The 17,404-nt window shown below is 34.9% G+C and overlaps 1 protein-coding gene across 4 annotated transcripts in view; it reads left to right on the top strand.

Moving 5' to 3' along the window:
• Positions 1 to 17,404, top strand: part of Nbea (neurobeachin) — a 558,359-nt gene that overhangs the window by 104,382 nt on the left and 436,573 nt on the right. For 3 of the 4 annotated variants that reach the window (XM_052730144.1, XM_052730145.1, XM_052730143.1), the window contains exons 9-10: positions 2,773 to 2,970; positions 3,525 to 3,658. In XM_052730144.1, coding sequence (XP_052586104.1) covers positions 2,773 to 2,970; positions 3,525 to 3,658 — 332 coding nt within the window. Of the gene's footprint in view, positions 1 to 2,772; positions 2,971 to 3,524; positions 3,659 to 17,404 lie in introns of those variants that run through there. The other variant, XM_052730147.1, reaches the window with a different exon arrangement.

Genomic DNA, 17,404 nt, shown 5'->3' with positions numbered 1-17,404 from the left:
GATGGCCAGTTGGGACTCTGTCTCCCTATTATTTGGAGACTTCATTAAGATTGTCTTCATATATTTTAGGAAGTTTCCACTGCAATTGGTTTTTATATCATCCTCAAATGCCCCTCAATTTTAGCTGTCTCTTCCCCAAATCCCTCCCTCAACTCCATCTCCCCCCCACACGCACCCGCCAATGCCTGATTCTCCTGTTCCCCTTCCCTTGACCCCAGGCCATCCATAAAATATATTCTATTTCCCCCTCCCAGAGAGATCTATGCATCTCCACTTGTCCCTTACTGTATAACTAACCTTTCTGGTTCCTCAGATTGTAGCTTGGTTATCATTTATTTAATGGCTATTACCCACGTGTAAGAGAATACAAAAAAAATACAATATTTATCTTTCTGGGCCTGGGTCAAATCAATGAGGATGATTTTTTTCTAGTTCTATCCATTTGTCTGCAAATTTCATGATGTCATTGTTTTTTAAACAGTTGAATAATACTCCATTGTTTAAATGTACCACATTTTCTTTATCCATTCTTTTGTTCAGCAACATCTTGGTTGTTTCCAGTTTCTGGCTGTTATGACTAGAGCAGCAGTGAACAGGGTTGAGCAATTTCTTTTATTGTTCAGGACTATTTTAGCTATCTTGGGTTTTTTGTTTTTCCGTATAAAGCTGAGAATTGTCCTTTCAAGATCTGTTAAGAATTGTGTTGGAATTTTGATGACAATCAAATTTTCATTGAATCAGCAGATTGTTTTTGGTTGGCCAAAAAATAAATTCTTATTTTATAAAATTCTTATTATCATTTATTTAGAAAAATTCTTAAAATATAAATCAATTTTGAAAGTTCTTAAGAGACAAATTAACATTTTAATTTTATGTGGATGATTTAACTATCTTAGTATATTTTAAACAAGCAGGGAGTTTTATTTGTTATGTTTTTGCACCTGTGGCTTATATTTAAGACACATTTTCACACATTATTGTTATATGTAAGTGTATACATTAGTGAACATGTTATTTAACTTTACTACTTGTTCATTGATTTTGCTATCCTACTAAATGTTTATGATTACATGTTTATGCATGGCCTCATGGAGAAACAATGAGTATCTGTTGCAGTTGAAAAATGTAGTATGTTTTTAAGATCCTTATGAGAGTAGCAGAAACTCTCAATGCTAGGGATTTATGTACATTTTATTTGTTAATTGAAAAATCAACACAGTCCATTGTTATTTTCGAGAATACCTGTGTTTTATAAAAGGAATTAAAGGAAAGTTTGATAATTACGAAACAAAGAAAACATTTTTAAACACTGGGTCATCAGTCAGGTTATCTGATGCTTGGACACATGTTTTAGAGGGCATGTTGCTCTCTAAGGTGCTTGGGAACTGGAAACGAACCTAGCAAACATCTGTCTTATCTTGATATAGGCTGTCTGTTGGACAAGAGTTGTTGTGATACCCTTGTAATTTCCCCATGGAACTAACCACAGGAAACATAATAAAGTGAGACTGGATCAAGGACCACGCAGCCCCAGTTAAGCCCCTGTGTGTGTAGTCTTGGACCTTCCCTCACAGCCTTATCTTAGTCTGTGTTTCAGATGTCATTAAAAGTCTTTTCTTCATTGAAGAGGCTAGGATGGATGCTATTCCAGTTTCAGCTAGTGCTCCCAGTGTCTCCCTGTGGCTTTTCAGCTATAACTGCATGATATACTCTACCTGCTTACACTGCAGCTCTGCCCTTGCCCACTCAGCTCTTTAGGTAGTCCTTCTTTATCTAGGTGACTTTGGTGGTTCTTGATTGCCTTTATCTTCCATAAGATAGTTTTGTTTCTACAAATTAACTCATGTCTTATTTCTCTGAAGTAAGTTTTCTCTAAGTGGTCTGCAACAGAAGTCAACATGCTAACATATTTATTAAATGGTAGTTTAAACTTAGTAGATTAAGTACAACTACTAACCCTTTTAAGTGTTCATGATTTTAGTGAAATGTATGGTAAATGTTATTTTACAATACGAAGTCAGCCAGAGAAAGACAATCAGATAGCTTTCTTTTGGCAGCGTCACTACCTGCCTAAGTCATCATTTCACTACAGAGTTTTAGAAATTCTGGTTGCATGTTTCTTTTGTAGTATATATTAGGGACAAAAAATAAAATTTTCGTTTTAAAATGCCACATTTTGAAACTTACTTTTATTTTGAAACATGTGAAGCAGTGATTTTTAAAAAGTAGCTAAAATTAAAAGCTTTGAGGTGAGAAATAATGTTCTATATTTTACATAATTAAGTAAAATGAAACATCTGATCCAAATAGGGCAGTTTTGCTCATTTCTAATATTGAAATAGCTAAACATATTTTAATGTAAATGTACCATCTATAACATTGGATACATGTGATTAGTTATTCATTTGCCTTTGTCTTCACTTACATCTGGTAATTAGTGGTTTGCAAACAGATTGGAGGTAAAAAGACTAGAGAGAGTAGTCAGGCCACAGGTAGAAAACTGCTTGAATTTGGCCAGACATACTTGGTTTGCAGTGTTCGTAAATACGTGGATTAATCTATAAACTGAATTTTCTAAAAAAAAATTCACTGTTAATAAATCAAACAACTTTCAGAACTGAAGTGAAAGTAGCAAGATATGCACCACTCCTGTCTAGTGCCAGATACTATATATATATATTATAACTATCATTATGGTAGTTGTTCTTTGCTTTAAAAATTCAAAGTTTACCCTTACTTTAAAAAGAGTATTAATGACACTTTTTTTTACAGAGTACCTTCAAGTTTAAGTCTGAGAGTGATATTCATTTGGCAGAACATCACAAACAGGTTCTGTATGATGGGAAACTTGCAAGTAGTATTGCCTTTTCATACAATGCCAAGGCCACTGATGCTCAGCTTTGCCTGGAGTCCTCACCAAAGGAAAATGCTTCCATATTTGTGCATTCCCCACATGCACTGATGCTCCAGGTAAGTGGATGGGCCTTTGTGTTCATGCTCTCAGCACTGAGAGTATTTTCATTTCCCTCAGTAAGCACTGCTCATCTACAAAACGTTACTGTTTTTGCGTTTGAATTCCTAAACCAAGCCTCTGTCTTCCCCTTTTGACTTACTCGGAAACTTGTTCCATCTGTTGTCATGTGTTTCTGTGTCCTTTGAAATAAAATCTGTTGACTTCCTGGACATGAAGTTGCTAGGTATAAAAAATACTCTTATTTGAAAATATTTTTACCTGCCAACTTGAAAATTGCTTGAATGTCCTTAAACCCAATAATATTTCTTCTAGAATAAGTTAATTTAGTTTCATGGTTTTAGGATAAAGTCTTCTCAGCTTATTTCAACTTTAAAGATGACTAGTCAAAGATACTTCATTTTTACTTTGTACATGTATGTCTATCAGTAATTAAATTCTTGAGAGCTGTTCCATTACCAAAATACACTAACCATATAAAGATGCCTGGGGCAGGAAATAGTGATGAAAATCATGTCATGGAAGTTTAATAAATATTTTTGTCTTTATGTAGGATGTGAAAGCTATAGTAACACATTCAATCCATAGTGCAATCCATTCAATTGGAGGGATTCAAGTACTTTTCCCACTTTTTGCCCAGCTGGACAATCGACAGCTCAATGACAGCCAAGTGGAAACAACTGTCTGGTAAGTTGTCTTTGAATGTATAGTATGCTACTTATACTTCACATGCTTATTTTATACATGTGTATTCCATACTATATAATATATTACAGTGTTTGGGTCTTAAGTGCCAGTAAGAATATTCTTAGAACTGAGGCAGATATACATCTGCATAATATAAAAATAACCATCAATGCTTAGATTCTGATTATCATTAAAAAAAAATCCCCCCCCTAGAAATGAAAGAAGTAATTCTAGATGTAATAAAGTGATTATGATATACAGTTAAGGAAATGGCTTAGTTAGCTCCAAACTTATCCATGAAAATGCTCATAGTCTTGTCAGATTATATTAAACTACTAAGGAAAGCTATGTTCAATAAGTTATACAGTTTATAGCTTAAAGACTTACTCATTTTATAATCCTATACCATGATCTAAAATTAGAACAGTGTTAACATAAGCTTTCCATTAAATATATATTTTTGAGGGACACACAGAGATGGTGGTTTGTTCATGTTCAGGTAAAATTGAAATATCTTTTTAATGAAGTTGAATTAATGCTTACTTCACATAACTTCCCTTATTTTATTAAAAATACCTTGTGTATCAAGTTCTGATTTATATATTTTCTAAGGTTGAGGATAAATTTCAGCACTATATGGCCATTTTGCTTTGGATTTTAAGAGTGAGTTACATAGACAAACATTTTTTCAGTCCAAAATAAAAAAATACTTCATTAGCATGTACATATTTTTAGTGAGTTATTGCATTTTGAATTAATGGCAAACTAGTAAATGAAATTTTGGGAAAAGTTTAATAGCCAGTAAAATATAAGGCATGGTTTTCTCAAATTAGCTGAGTTTACTTTGAAGATTTCTGTGTTAGTATTGATAGTGGTATTGTTCCTTCATGTATTAAGAATGTTGTTTTGTAAGAAACATATTGAAATATAAATCTGATACTCGTTAATGACAATCAGTGCCTGTCTATAGGCTATCCTTTATTTCAATGTAATATAAAGGTTGGAGTTTTGAAAGTCAAAAGCTTTGATGGGACAATGAAACTTGAACTTGTCTCCTTTTGGGCTATTACTTTACAGTGAATTTTTATTTTGATCCTGCAGTAGATCAGTTTGGTGAAAACAGAGACAAAAACAAACAAACCATGCATTATGATCCTGAATTTAAATACAAAATGTTTTGCTGTTTATACCTAAGGGGAGTGTGATCCATTATGACCTACATTTTAAACTAATGCTGTGGAGAAAATGCCTTGCAATTAAACAGTCCTTAGGAATTACTTGGAATTCATAATTTTTTTTTTTTTTTTTGGTTTTTCAAGACAGGGTTTCTCTGTGTAGCTTTGCGCCTTTTCCTGGAACTCACTTGGTAGCCCAGGCTGGCCTCGAACTCACAGAGATCCGCCTGGCTCTGCCTCCCGAGTGCTGGGATTAAAGGCGTGCGCCACCACCGCCCAGCTGGATTTCATACATTTTTAACCTGAAAGATATTTCCCAGGGAAGATTTAGAAAGAAGATAATTTGGAGTGTTATAACTAAAATTACTACAATAATGTATTTCTTTATGGACAGCTATTATAAAATCTTAATGCTAATAACACTTCTAATGGTTATTTGGGCCTTTTGACCAACATATGTGGAAGTCTTTTATGTTTGAGTTCAAAACTCATTTCAGTGCTTATATTTATCTTAATATTTAAGTTGTGTTTATTTAATCAAGGAGATAAAAGGGGAGAATTCAACATTCTGATTTTTTGCTTTGTTTTTATTATACATCTCAGGTCCCCCTCATACATACTAATTCCAATTTATTTAATGGTGTACATTTTGTCCTTAGTTTATAGATGATAGAAAACATGTCATAGGAAAAAACTCTAATCCTCTTTAATAACAGTACACATCCACATCTAAGACACTGTGGGATTCCATTGTGTGCTCTCTTGAATTCTTTCCTATTATTATTTCATTAAGCGTTTCATAGTCTTTGATATCTAAGGCATGCTGTTTATAAACATTTGTTGTCAGTTTTACAGTCTTTTAATGTTTACTCTTCATAGGGACCAGCATATAATACAGTGTGTCAGCAAGAGAGCCATTTATTCATAAAATGCTAAAAGCAACTTGTTACAGATGATTTCTTCCTCACTTGATGAATACAGATTTTTAGCTATATAAAGGTTTATAGAATTTCTTGCTTTATGCTTATCAATTCATAAAGATGAATGGGACCTTAAAGTAGGATTATCATTTTAGGTTAGCCAGTATTAACTTGTTTCAAATAAACAAGAATCACTCTAAAATGCTTTAATTTTCCAATGAAAGTTCAGTATACTTTTAAAAACTGTTTGTTTGTGTATTAAATATACGACAAAATCTCATTTTCAGTGTCTTTCAAGAGAAATTGAGCTAAGCTGTAATAACGTTTTGCTCTAGTTTCTGTGTTTCATTCTGAAGCATTATATTTTCCATGCATTAAGCAGTGCCTTTTTATAAAACTTTTTACTGTTTTTATAGCCTCAGCTTTGGTTTGGTGTAGGAGGACGCAAAATTAAACTCACTGAGGGTAAACTTGTTTTCTGGAGTCGGATGTGTGACTTACTTGTGCAGGATGATTGCTCTATCTTTATTTTATCCTGAATGTTGCATTATTATGTTATCACTCAATTCCTGAACTTTCTGGTCATTTAGTTTAGGATTCAGATCTTGAGCTTAATATTATTAGTGCAATTTACAGTACATTATTAACTCTTTCACACCATAGTTTGTAGTACTATAGCCTTTGAATAATAGGGACTCACAGTTATGCAGAATAAGATATTTAGGTAGATCTACAAACCCTCTGAGTTTGTTATTAGGCTGAGTGAGCTAGATGATTTTACAAGGTTTTATAATATGCTTTGATTTTGTATTTTCAATCCTGTGTATCACCATTCTTTTTAAGGTAATATAGCAAAGGATCATATTACTTTACATGTGACTTCCTTTCTACTAATGATGTTATATGTTAGATAACTACTTAATTACTGAAATAGGACTAGGACTTTGAACTTTGTATTTTGGCTGTTATGATAACAGTATAGAAATCAACACCAGGAGCTCTACCTGGAGCTCAAGAGTCCAATTGGCGAGAAAGAGGAGGGTTTGTATGAGCAAGAATTGTTGAGACCAAGATTGGAAAAAGCACAGGGACAAATAGCCAAACGAATGGAAACACATGAACTATGAACCAATGGCTGAGGGGCCCCCAACTGGATCAGGCCATCTGGATAAGTGAGACAGTTGATTAGCTTGATCTGTTTGGGAGGCATCCAGGCAGTGGGACCTGGACCTGTCCTCAGTGCATGAGCTGGCTGTTTGGAACCTGGGGCTTATGCAGGGACACTTGGCTCAGCCTGGGAGGAGGGGACTGGACCTGCCTGGACTGAGTCTACCAGGTTGAACTCAATCCTCAGGGAAGTCTTTGCCCTGGAGGAGATGGGAAGGGGGGGTGAGCTAGGGGAAAGGGGGGGCGAAAGAGGGGGAGAAAAAGGGAATCTGTGGCTTATATGTAAAATTAAATTAAATTATAAAATAAAATTAAAAAAAAGAAATCAACACCAGATTCAGAAACCTGAACATTCTAAGATGGTTTTTGGACTTGTCTTCTACTGTAGTACTTAATCTCTAGGAGTAATTGTCTTGTTTGCCTTTAAAGAAAATACATAGGTGTAAACTTCATCAGTGTGCAAAACTGTAATTGACTTGTGGATGAATAATACTGAGCAGAGTCAAATAGCTTGTGGCAATACATGTAGTAATTGTTCAGGAATTTGTATTTCAGTAAGTAAATTAGGCCAATGTCTTATGTTGGTGAAACTACATGCTCCTTATAATTATTAACTACCTTGAATATCCCTGTGAACAACAAAACATCCAAATATCTTTGACCCCTTCTTTGGTTCAGGTAAAATTAAACATTTCGAAATAAAAATAAGCAGTTAAAAACTTCAGGCGATGCACACAAAACAAGCATTCTTTCTTTATTGTGTGACAATGTAAATGTTTTTTGAACCAATGATTTAAGTTGATTTTTTCCCATGAAGCAAAAGTATATTGGAAATTCTCAGCAGAAATTCTGTGGAGCAAAGATAAAGGTTCTTTTGGTTTCAACTCTTTTCTGTGCTCTGATTTCAGATCATAGGATTGGTCATGAGTTGATAGAAGTTGTATATGATATTCCTTGAGTATTTACTCTTGTATTGTGTCTGTTCCATCTGAAAGACACTTTCACTGTCAGTTTACTAAAGACTTTTCAAAGATAAATAACCAAATGTGATTTTTAGTGCCAGCAATATATTATTTCTGTAAAACATAAAATAAGCTACTCTCATTTGTAAACTATAGCCTAATAAAATATTTCAAATACTGTACTCGTGTTATGTGAGCTAACTGTATTCTACTGATGATGAGAAAGAGTGAACATGAACAATCACAGGATCACACAAGCTTATGAGAGTGGATGTAAAGGTTCTGACTGTGAAGACTTGAGTTCAGAGCCACATGTAGAATCTTATGAATGCTTCTAGAATCCCATTTTTAGTGATATCTTAAACTATTTCATAAATTAAAAATTAATTTCAAGTAATAATTTAAATGAAGTCATGTAGGTCTGTAAGTATTTCCTAGACAAAGAGTAGTTTTTTACTTTTAATTATGCCTGTAGGTTTTTTCCTGGAATGATGGAATGTAAGACATCACTCAGAGAATTTCACAGAACATTTGTATCAGTGATCATGTATTTCAAAGGTCCTCTTACAAGGTGAAAATTGGGACATGTTAGTTAGTTTAGTAAAGTTAAATAATTCTTTTCTTTCTGTCTTAAATTATTCTGTCTTGACTTACCAAAGTTATTCCTGTGATCAAGTTGACTTAGCAATAATCAGTCCTAATTAGCTCTTTTGTCATACTTAGATGTTTCATTGTTCAGCTATCTGAAACTTATTTTGCTGTATTCATAAAAGTGACATCAAATGTTTTTGATTTTTAATTCAGGAAAATGTACTGCTATACATAGATTGTTAACTTTTATTATGTGCTTTTAATCCAACTAGCCAAAACATAACATATGATTGTGTATGCTAAGCCAAAGAAGTAAAACCAGTGTTTGTATAAGATGGTTTCTCCTCATGGAGGTTGTTGTTGTCGATTTAAAATATAATTAGTGCTTTTATTTTCAATTTTATTTAAATACTTTATTAAATATTTACTAAAGTAATTCATTCAATCTTATTTCCTTGATTTTTTTATACTTTTATGGAAGAACATGTTGCTGCACTTAATAGTCGCATTTCCTTGTTAGCCACTGTAAAAACCAAAACAAAACAAAACAAAAAAACCAAACAGCAACAGTGAATTATAAGGAAACCATCTTTGAAGTGAAACTACGTAGGTACAGCTCATGGAAATAATAGATGGCAGGTGGCCATTTTTGTTTTATTTATCTAGACAGAAGACTGGATCGTTATTAACCTGTTCTAATATGTTCCCTAAAGTCATAGATTTGGTGGCCTCATAAATTATTCATTTTTCATTTAATATTGTTTGCTTTTCAATTTTTCTTCAAGGAGATTCAGAATCTGAATGTGACTAGAATTTTAGATTTTGTAGAGCATCAGTTATACTTACCCTTCTCTGGTACTATAAGTCTTCATTGTGTTTGAACAAACTCTTAATGTCTTGATAGGCATGTCTCTCTGTACAGTACAATTTTCTGAACAACAAAATGCTTCTTTTTCTGTTGATTACCTGATGCAGAAAAAACAATTTCAAATATTTTTTTTGAGAGTTTAGGGGCAGATACTATAAAAAGGTTAAACAATACTTGTTATTTCCAAATTCAAATGTGTTAATATTTTTTTTCTTTGTAGTTCATTTGTCATATAAGTTATTTCAGATAACATCATTGAGAATCTCTCCTTTGGTGGCCTAACAGAAACATGGAAGGCCTTTGTAGGATTGCTTTGATATTACTTTGTTGGGGTATCATTTAGAGGCTTTCATGATGGTCATACTTTCCTTTTGGCAGAGAGATTAATTTCTTTTTGGACAAGTTACTAGCAAAATCTCTGCTTTTAAGTCTCATCTCTTATTACATGGTTACTCAGTGTAAAACTTAAAGGCAAGATCACAGTAAGGCAAAGATGGAAGAGAATCTTGCTGGAAAGGTTTGGGGATGCTGTCTTCTTTGAAGTTATAGTTGGCTCAGAGCAGTTGCAAATTTGACATGGAACTTTTGTAACTCTGAATGCCAGGTTTACTAGTTACTACTTTAATACGGTTCAGGCACGGTTGAATTAAATATGAGAATTCAAAGATTTCTAGTAGACTAGTGGTCAGGAACCCAATGGAAAGAAGTTTGTACAGATCAGTTCCTGTGAATTGAGCATCTTGCACAAGGGTCACGTGCAGACATACATAGTGCCATGAACTGTCTTGCTATTCTACCGTATATTCTTATGTGGCTGTGAATAGAACACATATGGCATTTCCCCTAAGTCTAAGAGGAACTTGGATGAGGATCCACTGTCAGAGTGTAGGTCCTGGTATTGGTCACCTGAATTTATAAATGAGTCCTTATAAAAGGGCTATCTTCACACCATTAATTTATGATTTAAAAGCAAAAAACCAAAAAACAAAAACAGACTTGCAGATAGATTTCTGCCAAGGACACAGAAGAAAGTATGTGTTTGGCCCTTAATAATTATTCAAATAATAACAGAAGTTTATTATCCTGGTACTTTTCTGTCTCACAAATGTTTAGAACATCTACATTTTAGACTCTAATTTCTATATAAATCCTTAACATTTATCGGTTTCTGAATTCCATTTTGAGATTTTCTATGATAGTTTGATGAAAACATTAAATTTGTTTCACTCTAGATACTTCCTTTACAATTCACCTTTGTTAATGGGCAGTGTTACTTTGAATCTGAGTATTGAAGATTTTTATTGACAGCTTTTGTGGATGGAGAGACTCAAAGCATCTTGAAAATATATTTATGTTTTTGAACAGTTATTCATGGAAAGAAATTAATTGTGAATATCCATCATTTTCCAAGAAAATGAATAAGATTTTTTTGGTTTATTTTTAACATGCCTTCCTCAGTCGCATATCTGATAAATGCAGCAAAAAAGACAACGTGCCTGAGGGATTCGAGAAAAATTCTGGAGTATATCAATATTCTCTATTACATTTTCTTTTCTTGTGCCAAATTTTCTATACAATAAAGGGGATTTTAAAAATAGTAACTCAGAGCAGTTTGTGGAGTTCTTGAGGTAAATTTTATTTGTAGGAACATCTAAAACATATGCATTTATTAAAATATTTCTACTAAAGTTGGTGCCTGGTTTCACATAAGGAAAGTTTAGAACTTAAATCTAGAAAAGACCAGTGGGAACAAAATCAGTAGGTACCAAATTACAGTTTAACGATGGGAATGAGTAGCTCTGATGTCATGTGCATGGGACTGTGACTCTAGATAAGGGACTGCTGTGGGATGGTCTGTATGTCAAATCTGTTGCTCTGATTGGTTGGTAAATAAAACACTGATTGGCCAGTAGTCAGGCTGGAAGAAGTGTAGGCGGGACAAGGAGGAGAATAAAGCTGGGAAGTGGAAGGCTGAGTCAGAGAGACACTGCCAGCCGCCATGATGACAAACAGCATGTGAAGATGCCGGTAAGCCACGAGCCACGTGGCAAGGTATAGATTTATAGAAATGGATTAATTTAAGCTGTAAGAACAGAAAGCAAGAAGCCTGCCACGGCCATACAGTTTGTAACCAATATAAGTCTGTGTGTTTACTTGGTCGGGTCTGAGAGATTTGTCCTGTGGGCCAGGCAGGAAAACTCGAGCTACAAAGGACTATGAATGTCTTTACTGTAAGTGATGCATGAGGATGTAGATATCTTAAAATCATTTAAACATCACACAGTTATACACATACAGAAAGATAACATGTTACCCCATTAATATGTACAGTTATTCCTTTTATGTAAACAATATTTGGAAAGAGGAACTATTATTACCTAGGCCAGAGTTTGATCTGTAGTTAATGCCTTCATGGCTCATGGTCTACAGTAAATATCCTTAACAATTAAAGGAGGGTGAAGCTGTAAGTTATGTAAGTTTATTAACATATCATCAGTAACATGCAGTAAGATTTTTATTTCAATAAAAGTAGCAATTTTTTGTTTCCTGAATTTTGTAAAGTTGTGAATGACTTTGGAGCCCTAAAAGGAGTCATGGCATCCATCAATATTACAGCCAAAATCTAGACATTCATGAGAAGCAAGGCTATATGTACTTACTGACAGCCTCAACTCCATGACTTGAGCAGATTTCTCAAAATGAAACTTTCTGTTGCTTCATGTAAGAACAGATGACCCATATAAGAACCACCTGTAGCCAGTATCTCTTACAGACATTAATCCAGTTACAGAAAGATAGCGTGAAGATTTTTGAAATGAAATGTTGGTGCTGCCCTTTCTGTTTTAGTCAAGTGGTCAGGTTTTTGTTTGCCCACAGGTGGAGAGTAACTGGTTGATAGGGAACATTGAGTAAGGATGATGTAAATCCATAGAGGAAAATCATTTTATATCGGCTGGGTATTAAAAGGAACTTTAGGATTGGTCTTAGGTTGTACTTCATAATTTGTATCTGTACCTACTGAGTGAAGTTACAGAAGCCAAAAAAAAAAACTGTTTTGGAATTGTGTGGGAAAACAATAATAATTGAATATTGTTCTCATGAGTCAGCATTCACATAATTTAAATATTAATAAAATAATCTAGTTTTCTGTCCTCCACAAGTCAGTGTGTATGTTTGTGAAAGTGTTTGGTCTCTGAGTATTATGAATAGCTTTTGCAAAGTATTGTAAGAACTGAGACAAGTTTGCTGTTGCTGTAGCTTTCTGACCCAAGTATACTAGAATATATAGTGTGAAGATAAAGAAGAATTAGAATTAAGTAAGGAGAGACTAGTGGGACAAAATTTTGAAGTACATAGTAGTGTATAGTGTTTTGGTTTTCTTCAGGTCTGCTTGTGTTAGGATAGGAAATGCAGTGTCAAATTATACATGAAATTTGGTAGCTTTCCTCCAGAAAGACAAATTGTTAACACGGCCAGATACAGTTCATTTAGGGATTTGCTTTTAAATCTCACTCTCATATCTCGGAGGAGCCAGTATTTATTTTATTAGAAGAAAGAGATTAGAGAATTACACATGAACTCTTTACCTTTGATCCCACTAGAGACTTCTGCTCTCATTTTGTTGATTTAGACACATGGCTAACTATAATGGAGCTAGGAAATATAGTCTGTTTATATAAGGAGGAGGGAGCTAACATGGGAATGATGATAACTAGCATCATCTCTGGTGTACTGGTTTCTTATCTGGTGAATTTTGTGAATTGCCATAGTTCTTGATCAGAATGGCAGCTCAACGTTATGAAAGGATCTGAAGACAATTGACACTGTGACACTATGTAAACTTGATTAACTGGTAATGTACTATTTATCACTAGTCTTTCCCATTAGCATACAAAAATCACAAGATAGTGAATTACATTGGACCATCTTAGTTTGAAGAGTCAATTAAATTAGTAAGAATTAAACATTCCTGTAATGAGCATAATCTATCTGTTTCTGTCTCTCAGTATGATAAGAAAATCTTTTATTTGGCAAAATTTATTGACTGTTTGAGAGCTCTCAAAAGTACACAGTAGTAGGTAGAGTGAGTAAATGGTGCAGAGTTCATAGTACCTTTAAGGTGGTGTTGTGCTCACTGTAGTTTGTGACTTCTGTGTACTCAGGGGTGAACTATATACACTAGAAACCTGGGATTGAGGAAGAAGGTATGGGGTGGTGTTTTTTGAGAAACCAGAGAATATGAGTGAGAATGACTACATCTCTAAGAGAAACCCTTTATTTCTAGTAGAGAAGTTACTGTTCCTTTTCCTTTCTTCATCCTACCCTTTTGTGTCCTCATTTCTTCCAGTCAGTCTCATCTCCATGAAAGCAGATGCACTAATGAAGCCCAAACTATCACAGCCAAATCTGAGGGAGGGGCATCCTTTCCTTTGGCCATTGAGACAAATCATCTCTGAACTTTCTTTTTTTTTAATTTTTATTTTTTATTGTCTCAGTTTTCCTACTGGTAGCTTTGGATATAGGAAGAGTTAGAGAAAAATATAAAAGAAGGAGAAGAAAAAGTCTCAGTTTTTTTTTTTTTTTGATAAGGGAAGTTAAAGTGTCAGTGAGATCCTAGAAAGGGGAGTGTTCTTTACTGTGAGCCTATACAGTTTTTAAAGCCTCTCCTGTGCTGTATATATGGACTTGATCTATATCAGGGGCAACAAGACAAGAAAACTAAGATGAGTTACAGAGATTGTAAACAGAAAATTACAATGATCAGTTTTCAAAGATGGCATGAATTTCTTTATACAAATTCTCAAGGAATTGACACACATGAAATTCCAGTTTTAGTTGAGGAGTTTTACACTCTTTAGCAAGTGTAGGATTAAATATTCTCCAACAAAATTAAACTATGTTTCTCTGTATCTAACAATGTGCTATACGACACCTAATTAAAAAAATAGTTTCAAGGGTGGTTTCAGAGGCTAGAGAAGATTGTTTAGTATTTAGGAGGGCATACTGTTCTTGCAGAGAACCTGAGAACTTAGGAGATTGGTTCCTGCATCAGATGGTTAACATCCATTTGTAACTCCAGCTGAAGGGAGCTAGTGCCTCTGGTCTCTGCATGAATCTGCATACACAGGCCTATACACACACTGAGAAATGCAGGAAGGCACGCATGCATGCACACACATACACACACACACACACACACACACACACACACACACACACAGAGAGAGAGAGAGAGAGAGAGAGAGAGAGAGAGAGAGAGAGAGAGAGAGAGAGACAGAGAGAGAGAGAGACAGAGAGACAGAGACAGAGACAGAGAGACAGAGACAGAGAGACTTTTAAAAGAATATGTAAAAAAATTAAGTGTTTAAGCATAAATTGCATAAGATATGTATAGGTTCTGAGTGCTGAAAACTGCAAATTGCTAATAAAAGAAAGTCAGTATTTAAGTAAGTGGAAAGTTACGGAAGTTTTCTGGATAGGACCACTCAGCATAGTAATACAGATTATATTACTTGTTATATAGATTTATTAGAACACCAGTAAGAATCTCCTATATTCATTGGTGTGGAAAAGATGACTTTAAAGTTCATGTAGGAGGACAAAGTAACTAGGGTGCCTAAACTAATTTGCAACACAGATTGAGGGAATTTTAATTAGCTGACTTTAGGACTTACTATACTACAATGAAGAACACACATAAACACTTGGATTTTTTTTCCTTTTCTTTTTGTGGTAAAGGTACAAATGCACTTTGAAATAATGGCAGGAAAATAGTCATATGCCCCAAATCACCTGTCAAAGCCAAATAACGTATCCCAAGTAAAATTTGCTTAAAAAAATAAGCCTAAATATAGAACATACAACTACAAAAGAGGAACTATAAGAGAAAATCTTTGTAACAGGCTGGACAAAGTCTTTTTAGATATGACACCAAAACTAATTAATGAAAGAAAATATTCACACTGTATCATCAAGATCAATACTTCTGTTTGATAAAATGTGGTAAAAACACTTTTAGTGGTAATGATCCTCCCATGCTCCCTTCTCCACCCTGCCTCCTCTCATTTAACTCTTCTTCATCTGTTATTCCTCATGCCCCTTTCATACCGTATGCATTCTATCTCCTGTTCCTTGAAAGTCCTTTACCCTCCCCCTTACTGATTTCCTGACTTCTACAGGTACTCCAATTTAAACATATATATCAAAACTAGCCTCTGCATATGAGAAAGAAATACAACATTTGTCTTTCAGGGTCCAGGTTATGTCACTCAATATCCAGATCTATCCATTTTACCTGAAAATGTGATAAGTTTATTTTTCCTGAACAGCTGAATAATAGTCCATTTTGTAAATGCACTCCACTTTCATTATCCATTCATTAGTTGATGGACATATAGACTATTTCTATTTCCTAGCTATTGTGAACAGAGCAGCAGTAAACATAGGTGAACTAGTATCTCTGTAGTTGTATATAGTGTCCTTTGAGTATATGCCTAACGTGTTTTTTTAGTCACTGTACTATTTCTGTGAAGAGACCTTATGACTATGGCAATTCTGAGAAAGCATTTCCTTGGAGCTTGCTCACAGTTTCAGAGATTTAGTCCATTATCATCATCATAGGGAGCATGGCAGCATGCAGGCAGATATGGTGCTGGAGAAGTAGCTGAGAGTTCTAGATCCTGATCTGCAGGCAGCAGGAAGAGAGTGACACTGTGCCTGACTTGAGCATTTTAAAAGTACCCCTAGTGACACACTTTATCCACAACAAGGCACACCTCCTAATCCCTCTCAGACAGTACCACTCCCTGATGACTAAGCATTCTAATGTATGAGACTATGGGGGCCATTCTTATTCAAACCACTACAGTGGTATAGATGGACAATATAGTAGGTCTGGTACTAGCTTTTTGAGCAAGCTCCCAGCCTATTTCCATAGTGGCAACACCAGTTTGAAAAAGCTTTACTTTTTGCTTCTGTAAAGCTTCCTAAGACGCATAATATATTTTTAAAAGTTTAAATGGTGTTACCGTATAATGAAGGAACAGTGCCTCTTCCAGACACCGTAACTATCAAATAAAAACCATGGTACAAGGAATGGGTTATCTTTTTTGGAGGTGTTGTTCACCTCAAGAGCTACCCACGCTTCAGAAGATGGTTCCATACCCAGGCACATACTGGCAGCACTAAGTGGACTTGCTAGACTTCAGAAAAAGAGCACATGAAATTTCAGGGGAAGTGTAGGGGGGAATTACTTGATAAAAACACATTATATACACGGATGGAATTCTCAAACAAAAATGCTATGAAAACACATGCTACAGATTGAAATAATAGCTCATTTCTTATTTGAAGAAGGGTTCTTTCAGTTGTATACAAAGCACTGTTAGCCCTCAAGTGTTGTTCGAATCTTAGATGGTCTTTTAATAAAAAATCTAGAGCCAGATATCAGAGAAGCAGAACAGCCAGCCACTAGCTCTTAATCCTCAGCCTAAAGAGAGTGAGTTGCTGTTTCCTCAAGCCTTATATACCTTTCTCTGCCCTACCATATTACTTCCTGGAATTAAAGGTGTGTATGCTTCCCAAGCAAAGGCATGAGATCTCAAGTGATAGGATCAAAGGTGTGTGCCACACTGCCTGACCTCTATGTCTAATCTAGTGGCTGGCTCTGTCCTCTGATCCTCAGGCAAACTTTATTAGGGTACACAATATATCATCACCACACTCAAGTATAAAAAATAATCCAATTAAAAAATTGTCAAAGAAACCCCACCTAAGTAGACACGTTAGTAAAATGAATGTGTCAGAGTAGCTCAAGAAGGTTTTCAACAGCTGATAGGGAGGTTGTCACTGTTAGATAGCATTGTACACCTAGTAGAATGGCCAGGGGAATAAAAGGAAAACAAAAAATAAAACAACAACAACAACACCTGTGCTGCTGATGCTGGCAGAGATGTGCCACACAGCAGAACACCAGTATTAGTAGGATTACCAAAGGGTACAGCATCTTTGGAATATAGTTTGGCAGTTTTGTATTAAGTCAGCCATATCATGTGTATTTTAGC

This window comes from Peromyscus californicus, unplaced genomic scaffold (assembly GCF_007827085.1).
Source record: "Peromyscus californicus insignis strain IS unplaced genomic scaffold, ASM782708v3 Scaffold_9__1_contigs__length_137607984, whole genome shotgun sequence".
In the NCBI taxonomy this organism is placed as follows: domain Eukaryota; kingdom Metazoa; phylum Chordata; class Mammalia; order Rodentia; family Cricetidae; genus Peromyscus; species Peromyscus californicus.
Note: the sequence above shows the minus strand (reverse complement) of the source record. Positions and strands in the feature narration are given on the sequence as shown.